Here is an 11629-nt window from a genome sequence, read left to right as displayed (position 1 = left end):
TCCGTTCACAAGGCCACGCGATGAAATCCGTGTGCGCACGAACGAACGCCTACTATCTGATCGTTTGGATGCGTTTTAACGCTTCATTATCGGCAACAAACCATTTTATCATTATATCTCGTCCATATCCTGATTATTGTTTTTTACAGAGCTATCCGGCTGACCGGTCCATTCGTCACCATGGTGTACAGCATGATAACGGGAGACATGTTGACCTTCGGTATAATATACATGGTGGTGCTGTTTGGCTTCTGCCAGTCGTTCTACTTTTTGTACAAAGGATTCCCGGGAGTGAAATCATCTCTCTACAGTTCCTATCACTCGACCTGGATGGCACTGTTTCAGATAACCCTCGGCGATTACAACGTAAGCCACCATCGTCCCCTATAAATCACCGTTTTATTGTCGCGATTTTCTCTTTTTTTTTGCACGCGTGTTTTTCTTTTTTCTTTTTTTTCTTTTTTCTGCTTTCAGATGCATGCTGTTTGCACGATTGGAAGGTACAAATTCATTATCGTGAACGCGATTATAGACATGAAGATTTGGCTATGTACAGGGTGTCTATTAAATATGCAACGAATAAGGAAAATTAATAGTCTTGTTGAGAGATAAAAAATTATTTATGATATACCAAAGTGTTATTCTGTTAATAAGCTTAAGCTTTGTTTTGAATAGAACATTGGAATTTATTATATGGATGAATATCACATGTACAAAAACTGAATTCTTCTTTTCATCGAATTGCTATACCACAATTTATATTTTATCCGACTCATTTTCATTATTCTATATTTAAGAAAGAAAAAATTAAAAGTATTAAAAGTATTAAAAGTATTAAAAGTAAGAAAACTTAATCGAATATTTCTCACGTATCTTGAAAGAAATATACGTTTTAAAGAAAAAGAATTTTTCAAAACGTTTCACAAATGTTTTTTAAATCGTTCCTCTGTAGATAGATAGATAAAGACTCGTTTCCAATTTTTCTTTGAAAAAGTTGCACAGATTGTTACCAGTTCTACGTATGTGCATACATTACAGTGGTTGGTTACTGAATAGCGAGAAAAAAGTTGAATGTTGAGAAGGATCGAGACAATTTCGTAAATCGTGCCAGCATGTCAATGGAGAACGGTGTTGCTAGCACAGTTTTTATCCTCTTTGTCTAGAAGGGTTAAGAATTTAAACACACGCTCGTAAATCAATTTCAATCAGGGGTACTTGCCATTCGCGTTTTTCTGATTATATGCGGCACGTTGCACATTTTCGTTGCAAGAAACCGCTGTATTGTTAATGTGACAAAAAACTTTTTTCTCTTTTTTCCTTTGAATAAATAATATAATAATGCGTGTGATTTCGCTTCGTTCTTGATTCAAGTTTAATGGAATCTCAGAATAATTTGTGAAAATAGTAGGTAATTAAAGTTTTTAGTTTTCTTTTTTTGTAACGGAGGAAAAAATATAGAAAAGAATATTTAAATTTATTTTATGATCTTTCATTGAAGAAAATTTCATCAATATCATATATTCTTCTTGTATCAAAATATCACGATGAGTATCAATATTTTGATGAGTATCAAAATATTTGAGGTTAGATTAATGTTTGCAAAAAAAAATGTTAATATAAATTCTTAACAAGCCATACTTGTGATTTAATAAATAACAGAAATCAAAAAGAACTAAATAATTAAACAATAAAACAAAAGATTCAGTGATTAAAGGATATTATTAACAATCATGTACCTTTCATAACCAAGACAAGTCTATAAGAACGCCACTTAGAACTGATCAAAAAGTTATAGTTAATAGAGAGAATCAAGTGAAATTGTATTACACTATTTATTTATCCTTCTGACCAGTTGATATAAATAAACTTTTATCGTAATTCACAATCGTTTCCCAATTTTCCAAAAATCTGTAAAAAAAAAAAAAAAATAAATAATACCTGTTCCCTCGTGATTCATCGAAAATAAAAAGCATAAACGCATAGAATAGAAAGATAAAGTAAAATATGAGAGTAATTTTTTATACGAAATCGACAAGTAAAACATTTACTATATATAACGAAACAGAGTTATTATTAAACAATTCTGATTTGCTTTTTAATTTTCAAAACTCGAAAAAGAAAACTCACGCGTGTATAAAGTAAAAGAAAAAATGACAAAATTCATATTCATCCATTGATATAATAATGAAAAGTATCTCTCAACGAGAATTCAATCTCCAAGTGTCAGTGGTTCTCATTCAACTGGCGCCATCTATTATCAATAACACGACACGTCACTAACAACTCGAGGTCGTGAAAAAAAAAATCGCATGCATCTCACCATAGTTGAGAGCATTGGACGTGAAAATTCATTTTTAATGTAACATCCGCGCGCAATTCCTGCTTTCGTGTAAATTCAATCCGGAATAAAGAACCGATCTCCAATCGATAGATCGCGAGCACGGCACGCGCATTTGAAAAAAAGAAAAAAAAATTGGCACTCGCGGCTTGGTTTCGTACATTTCAATTAATCGAATTTCACCGATGAAATATCAAGACAATTCGCACGCTGTATCCATGGCTAATTGAATTACATTTACAACGATTCCCCTTCTCTCTCTCTCTTGGTATCTCGTAGAAAATAACGCGAGTGAACAGTTTCCAGATTTCTCGTATATCTTTCGTGTAATTAACGAATCGATTATGCTGTCGAGAAGAAAAGAGATTTATTGCACGCGAAACGTTTGCTTAGGATTTGTATTCCTATCGTATAGATTTTCGAATCTGAAATTGACGAATATATAAAAATTGGTGAAGTTTGTGTAAAGATGAAATTAAAGTGAAATAGAATAGAAATGTTTGTGTTTTGATTAGTTTTAATGTTGTATTAATAAGACAATAAAATAAGAATGATTTTAAAGATTGGTTTATATTATTTGTTTGAAATTTCGAAAAGATTTTATTAATTAATATTTAATTAATGAGAAAATTTTAATAGATTCTGTGCTTTTATAAGATGATATAAGATGATATAAGATAGAATAGTAAAAACTCTTAGTTAGGTTAGGTTAGATTAAATAATTAAAATTTAGTAATTTATGGCTTTATAGTTTAACACTTATTGATATGAAATTTCAATATTAGAATTATAATATTAAAATTAAAATGAAATAATTAAAATTTAGTAATTTATGGGCTTATATATTTAATTATATTTAACACTTATTGATATGAAATTTCAATATTAGAAGTACCAAATGAAATTAGTTAATTTCAATATTTTTGTCTTTATTTTTATAATTACTGAAAAATAATATATATAAAATATACATTTTAATTTTTATAATATTCTAATTTTAATTCTTCTATTCTAATATATATTATATTTAAATATAATTCAATAATTCTAATGTCAAGTAAATATTAAGGCTTATCCTCACTGTAATTTTAATTATTCTTATATATTACATTTATTTAAATATTGTAAGGCGATAATTCTAACGTTAAATGGATATTGAAACTCGTTTAAAAAAATATAATCATCATTTAAAAACTCGCGTTAAAAATCGCGTTATTTGGATTTCACAGATCGTGTAACAATAATTAAACACGCGAGATGGCAGAGTAACCTCGAACGGATTTGCCATGAAAAATCGATAACAACGCACTTTTGTCGGTAATACGATTATTTTCGTCGATCAGATACATCTCGACTTTCTTGTTTTCAACTCGTTCGATCGTACGAGAATAATATCGATAACAATTATGGCGAACGATTGTTCGTTTCAGTACACGGATCTCAGCTACACGACCTATCCTAATTTATCGAAGATGGTGTTCGCCATATTTATGGTACTGGTGCCTATACTATTGTTGAACATGCTAATCGCCATGATGGGCAACACATACGCTCATGTGATCGAGCAAAGTGAAAAGGAATGGGTGAAACAAGTAAATATTTTGCATGCAATTATTATATATTGTAATTAATTAGTGATTTTATAAAAATTTTCTTATTTTTATATCATAGGATTATATAAATTTATAATTTTATTAATAGAATTAATTATTTCAGGATTTTTGTTTTTGAAAATTAATATTATAACGTTAATATATATTGAAAGATGGAACTATATATATTTTTAGAAATTGACTCTTTATTGGGAATTAAAAATTTCGATGAAATGAAATCTATTTAAATTTAATTAATTAAAATTAAAAATTTTTAATTTATTTAACGAGATTACAAAATGAATTAATAACGAATTCTATTCATATAATATTTTAAATTAAAATATACATTTACAAATACATCAACCACATTTGATAAAGAATTTAATAAAAATTTCCTATTTAATTTACGAGTTAAATTAAAATAAAATATCGTAGAATTTCATAAGAATCCCATGTTTGAATGGTTATAGTGGGCGAAAATCGTGGTTTCTCTGGAACGGGCAGTCTCACAGAAGGATGCACAGAATTATTTGCAAGAATATAGTATTAAACTGGGACCTGGAGATGACCCAAACAATCCTGCCTCGGAGCAGCGAGGAGTTCTGATTATTAAAAGTAAATCGAAAACCAAGGCGAAGCAACGCAAAGGCGCGGTGGCTAATTGGAAGGTGATGTATTTCCATCTTTGCTATGAATTACTTGCTATGAATATCTATAAATTTATTTTTTTACTTGACTTATTTTAATAAATTCTTTTCTTTTCATTATATGCATAATTCAATTATTTTTTTGGAAAAATTTCTTTTTGATTCATAAAATAATTTTTGCTGTGAAAATAATCATTATAAATTAATATAATGAAATTATGTAATTTTCAAATAGAATGATATGTATATTTTATTTTTTTCAAATAGAATAATATTGATATTTAATTTTCTTATCTTTATTGATATTCAATTTTACTATTTGAGATATATAAAAATTATTATATATATTTTATATTAATATATAAAAAAGATATTAAATATTTATAAAATATTTTTAAACTTTAATATTAAAAGTTAAAAAAGTTGTTTAAAGGTTATGTCGATTATAATAAAAGATTAATATAAAATTAAAAACATATTTGATAATGAACTAAAAATGATGAAAAAATAACGTGAATACAAATAATTGAAGTAAATAAAAAAAATATGTAAAACTATTTGAAATTAAGTTCATTGTTTGTCAAGAGATTTGCCTAACAGCGATTTGTAAACTGTTCTGATTGGAGTGGTAATAAATCGAGAGATAGCAGAGGATGAAAATGGAAATGGATTGGGTTGATTGAGGAATAGTTGGTTGTCGATTTTTCTCAGTTTGGAGAAGGTTAAAATTTCTGCTACACTGCTGTTACTGGACAATCGTTCACATGTTTGAATTATTTTTATAACTATAGAATTTACTAAAATTTAATAATCATTTTTAACGGATTCTAATGGGCTAATTTATCGAATTTATTCAATTTATTTTTAATATATCGATTTCAATTATCAATTATACAATGCACAATTCAATTTTTTTATTTAAAAAATTGTTTATCATTTAATCCTTTATTTTCAATTTTTGTTTTTTCTGATTACAGCGTGTGGGCAAAGTGACGATAAACGAATTAAAGAAACGTGGCTTAACAGGAGAGGAATTGCGACGAATTATGTGGGGACGAGCTTCTTTTTCTACACCTGTCAGAGTAAGGTAATATTCACTCTTATATATTGTTTAGAAAGTTTTTTCATAAAGTATTAATTAACAAAATTTCACTTTTTTTAAAATTATTATAATTAATATGTATATAATAATTAATATTTATTATAATTAAAATTAATTGAGCAAAAATTGATCTTTCTATTTTTGAACTCAAAATAAACAATTACTTATTAAATACTGTCTTAAAAGTTTTTATAAATTCATTTTTTTATATTAACAAATAATTTTTAATTTTCTAAAAATTTAATCTCCTTAATTTCAAATTAATTTTTATATCTAAAAAAAATATTTAAATAAAGTTTTATTTATTTATAATTAAGAAACATTAATCGTTATATTATATTATATATATTATATTATCGTATCGATCATTTTTGATCTTTATCTTCTTCCTGCTTTTTTATGATTCAAATATAAATGTTATGAAATAATTTAAAATACTTGTAAGTTTCTATCAACATCGTTAATTGATTCATTTACGACATACCAATTAAGCATACGATACAATATACATACCTACATATGTAGATTGTGTATCAGTTTGATTGGAATGCGATATAATTGACCTTGGATTTGTGGCGGTTAATATGCAAGGCGTCAAGGTTACGAAACCAGATATTAACGTCAATAAACGTGTTACATTCGATATCGAGAATATTAAGAGGTGTGACACGTGACTCGACAAACTATGTATGATCTAGCAGAGAGTGATATTAGCGACTGCGATCCTCGACAATTCTATTACTAGAAATCCTTTTGTCACGGTATCTTGCTTTAAAGACACTGGAATTTCCACCAATTTGTGTTAATGATCCTTCTATCATACAGTATAGTGTTTGAAATATAAGATATATGAATTCGAAAGTACTATGAATTCTAGGTGGTTATATATGCATGTTACAATCAATTACAAAAGTTTAGTACAAATTTTTGCACAAAGTTTATACACAGAGAAATCTAACCTAAAAAAATTTTCAGTGAAAATTTCAATGTATATAGAATATAATGAAGTAATTTCTTCTGTGAAATATCATATCATAAAAAGAGTGAAATTAATTTTTAAGTTTAAAAATTTATTTATATTTTGAATATAATTTTATATTTATTTTAGTATTATTAAAATATAAAACTTTAAGAATTTTATTTATTAAGAAATGAATTTTAAAAACATATTTGACAAAAATTCTACTATACTATAAGATATAGATTATACAATTTTAAATTTAATATCTTTTTAAAATATATCATTTAGTTTCGTAAATAGTTTATATCGATTATCTTTTTGAAATGTTTTCTTTCTCGTATTAATATTAAATATTTAGAGTATAATTGTACTTTAGTTATTGTTATATTATAACAATAATACATTCTATAATCATAAAATTTTTATCCATAATTTCATAATTTTATTAAGGTTATAGATATAAATTCATACAATTTTAAATGTCATATATTAGAAAACATTTGTATTAATATTTTAGATTAAATTAATTTTAGTAACATTTAATTTCGATTTATATTAATGTCAAAGAAATTATAGAAAATTATCCAGATACTTAAACAGCTTTTCCACCGATTCGATAATTATCACGATATATATTTAGCATAATATTTGTTCGAACTTTTCTAATTACCGAACTTAAATAATTAGACAAAATGACTTCAGATGGTTTTAATATCTCGAGAAGTATTAAAGGCATTAGAGCCTGAATTATTTAAATTTTATGCGTTATATTTTACGATAAATACGAGAAGGCATAACATTAAGAATGGATATTATGATATATGTATTACCATTACAAAAATCGAATAAAATCGCAAGTTTTATATTTTTTTTTTAAATCGATATATCGGTGTTTCTTAAAATATTTATGGTAAACCACGACATGCATATTCTGTTCGATTTCAATCGCGTTTTTTTCAAACGTTATTCTTTTAATTTAAATATTCAGATAAATCTCAAACGTACAGGTTTATGAATTTTCAAAATTATTGCTCTCGGTTTCATTCGAGTTTCACTTTTGCACGTAAATTAATTTCTTTGAATTACATATTCGAATTACATACTCCATCTAATAGAAGAAACTTATAAAATTGTGCATTTAGGATTTTTAAATATTTTTAATTAAGAATAAAAAAATAATAAGTATATCTTCATATACATGTATAATAATTAATTGAGGAATTCAAAGAATAAAAATAACAAACGATTCTCTTATTTTATGATAATTATATATATATATATATATATATAATTGATCGATAATATATTATATATAATATATATCATAGTCAAAAATAAATCATGCTCTCATAAATTAATTATATTACAGAATTAATTACGACATAATTATGTAATGAATTATATCTATAGAACAAATTAGTTATAATAGTCAAAATTAATTATTACAAAATTAGTTGTTAATTATAAAATTAATTATAAAATTATTTTACATATAAAAATGACTAAACAAAAAAGGACTAATTTCTGCGCAGTCCAAAAGGAATTAAGCCTCAAGTTTCTGTGGTGACTGCCGGTTTCGGGGATGCGTTGACCACAGCTTTGGATGTCATGACGTTCGCCCACGATCTCGACTTGTCCACCGCAACGGAAGGAATTCCAACCAACATCGATGCCAAGCAATTGAAATCAAAGAGTGCTATCAAGGAGCAGACGAAATCGATGATAAATAATCAGGAGAACGTGACGACGAACATAGAACCGCTGAAATCGACCACGGAAAATGTGGCGAACAATCCTAGGGAAATTAAAAAAATAACTAGTCAGGCTGCAGCCGTACACGAGATGAATTTGAAAAACGCGAATCGTAAGTAAAATGAATATCTATTAAAAAATTAATTGTTAAGAAAAATTTTAAAAAAAGAAATATACGTTTTGTGAATTTTTTAGAGATGTTTGGTAATTTTCTTTTATAGATATGTTAAAAATTTCTTTTAAATATTTTGAATGAAAAGAAATTATCGAGAGTAATATTTTTATTTGATTTTGACTGTATTTTATTTTGCTGAAGAAAGTTTATATATATTTAAGTTATATATATTAATATAATGAAAAATGATTAGAAATTTAATGATTAGGTTAGGTTGTAAATTTAAAATGAATATTTCATAATAGATGAATAAAATTAGAAAAATAGCTTTATAATTATAATTATAATTATAAAATTGTATTTTTAACAAAGGAATTATGTATATTTTTAAACATTTTTAAAAAGATTAAATTAGATTAAATTATGGAAAAAATTCAATATTAAAATAAATATTTGTATTTTTAAAAGAATATTTTGATAGAAACATAAATATAAACTCTCATTTCAATTAAAAAATTCATTCTGGTAAAATATATTTTATATAATATATTATATATTACATATATTATATATTTATATATTACAAAATCAATTCAATGTTGAATAGTTCTCACTTTTTAAATTTATCGAGCAAGATCGATTTTAATTAAAATAAAGATATAATAAGATTAAGGTTTTTAATTAAAATAAGGATTAAACGAACAATCTTCCTTTGCTTTTAAAACTTCTCTTTGCCAATTATAAATAATTACACCCTTTTAATACAAAAGGGACACAATAACAAATATATTTGTATATGTATATAAATCTTTCTTTGAACTGTTTTTTATATATCTCTTCATAATTCGTTCGTTAAAATTTTACAATGAAGAAAAAGAAGAAAAAGAAAAAATTAATAATATAATTAAATCAATTCTGCATGAATACCAATTTTCATTTAATTTATATGGATAAATCATAAATGATTTACCGAGATCCATTTTCCAAATATAATATCATCCATTTATAGAATAATATCGATGAGTGGAATAATTAAAAAGAAAATTCGAGATAGCCAGAATCAAGTTCGGCTAAATATTTCAAGTTTTATTTCACTTTAGTTTGTTATCAAGTCTCGTTAACTCAACATTTAATTAAATCTTGCAAATTCTTTCCTCAATCATTATGCTTGCATAATGATCTGTGCATATACAAGGTGAATGCTTTGAAATCGATCACTTATGACTCGATATTATTTTAAAGAGAAGATGAAGTGTCAATTTTAATCGAGATAATTTGTTAATCAAAACGAAAAGGTTTATCGATTAATTTCAAAAAAATAATATACTAAGCAGGAAATAATGTTATCTTTCTTTCATTTGTCGAACATATCATTATAATAAATTAACACAATTTTAGTCTAATTGTATTTTTTATTTAAAAATTGTAGTATTTTGTTATTAGTCTTTTTAATTGTCAATTTTATTTTAAAATTTCCATTAACGAAAAATATTTTTTAATTTTTTTTTTTTTTTTTTTTTTTTTTTTTTATAATTTTTTTTTTCACACCAATTTTTGGGTTTTTTTTTTTTTCCAAGGGGTTTTTTTAAATTTTTTTTTTTTTTTTTATAATTTTTTTTTTCACACCAATTTTTGGGTTTTTTTTTTTTTCCAAGGGGTTTTTTTAAATTTTTTTTTTTTTTTTTATAATTTTTTTTTTCACACCAATTTTTGGGTTTTTTTTTTTTTCCAAGGGGTTTTTTTAAATTTTTTTTTTTTTTTTTTTTTTTTTTTTTTTTTTTTACTAAATTTTACTTTCACATCAGATTATAGGTTTTAATTACTTTCCAATGGGTTTGATTAAAATATATTTTTTAAGTATTAAATATTATTTGACATATTTTTTTATCAAAAAATATATCTCTGTTAATTTATATCAGTTTTATCTCATTATTTTTAAATGATTATTAATAGTTTAATATATTTATTATTCAAAATAGAATTATATTTTTTTATAGATCTTCTCGTATCTTGTTAAATTCATTATCAGAATAAATTAATTGAATATATATTTTTTTTTATGATGTTGAGAGAATGCACAAATATTTTTATTAAGTATTAAACAAAAATCTATGAAATAAATATACTTTTTATGTCTTCATCAAAATTAAATTTCATTAAATTTTTGACAAAACTTTCTAAAATAATTCCATTTTTTCTCATTTCCGCTAAAATTTAATCTTATTAAATTATTACCACAGGTTCACAAAACTCGTTTATTTTATTATCTTTTTCAATTGATAAACTTCCTATTGAAACTAAAAATATATATTATATTCCTAACATATCAATACTTTTTGTAAATACTTTTAAAATATTTAAATGTATTTAATAATAATAACAAAAATGTAAAAATGTAATGTAGATTAAATTATTACAATAATGAAAAATAGAACAATAATACTTCTCCAATTCGCAATTTCCATTATTTTAAATTTATATTAACATATAATACTTCTTCAACTCATAATTTATCAAAATTGTTTTAAATCCTATCCTCAAATATCTTACTGTTCACTATTCTTCATAAATATTATTTTTAAAACTTACGTTCAATATTTCAACTCACACTCTCCAAAATTATTTTTAATATTTTTATTACACAAATATTTTCATTCCTCAATATTTATGATATCCTTGATGGATATCATTTTCAAAAACTAATATTTAACATACATACTTTTTATTATTTAAATTTTTAATATTCGCACGCTCAAATACCTACCACTATACATGCAAATACAAACAAACAAACAGATATACACGCATAAAGACTTGATTAACGTTTCGAACAGAAACGTATTTCAAATATTTTGTAGCATCGTGCGATGCTGTTTCCGTTGTCCTTGATCTCATTTCCGCCCACGAGCCAACATAACAAAATGTCACTGTTTCAGGCATCGGTACACAACAAGCATTCCCTATTTTTTTCTCCACCACGAAAAATAATTCACATTCGTCAGGATTTAACGCAGCTTTGCCAACTTTTATTACGATCATGGTCGCTTTGTGTGCACCGCGTTAATAAAACTTGGGGGAAACATACTTCCGCGCATTAAAATAATGAAAATCAGTCTATT

At 24.8% G+C, this 11629-nt stretch overlaps 2 protein-coding genes across 9 annotated transcripts in view; one reads left to right on the top strand and one right to left on the bottom strand.

Annotated features, from left to right (window-relative positions):
* Positions 1 to 11629, bottom strand: part of LOC102679608 (arginine kinase-like) — a 103750-nt gene that overhangs the window by 41173 nt on the left and 50948 nt on the right. The gene's annotated exons all lie outside the window — the stretch shown is intronic.
* The window catches only part of LOC102678884 (transient receptor potential cation channel subfamily V member 5), a 52512-nt gene that overhangs the window by 33756 nt on the left and 7127 nt on the right, over positions 1 to 11629 (top strand). For 5 of the 8 annotated variants that reach the window (XM_031508054.1, XM_031508052.1, XM_031508053.1 and 2 more), the window contains 5 exons: positions 150 to 366; positions 3769 to 3930; positions 4404 to 4601; positions 5558 to 5667; positions 8176 to 8507. In XM_031508054.1, coding sequence (XP_031363914.1) covers positions 150 to 366; positions 3769 to 3930; positions 4404 to 4601; positions 5558 to 5667; positions 8176 to 8507 — 1019 coding nt within the window. Of the gene's footprint in view, positions 1 to 149; positions 501 to 3768; positions 3931 to 4403; positions 4602 to 5557; positions 5668 to 8175; positions 8508 to 11629 lie in introns of all 8 variants that reach the window. The other 3 variants (XM_006610522.2, XM_006610520.2, XM_031508055.1) reach the window with 3 other exon arrangements.

This window comes from Apis dorsata, unplaced genomic scaffold, assembly GCF_000469605.1.
Source record: "Apis dorsata unplaced genomic scaffold, Apis dorsata 1.3 scaffold_74, whole genome shotgun sequence".
NCBI lineage: Eukaryota > Metazoa > Arthropoda > Insecta > Hymenoptera > Apidae > Apis > Apis dorsata.
This window is presented reverse-complemented; position numbering and strand designations above follow the sequence as displayed.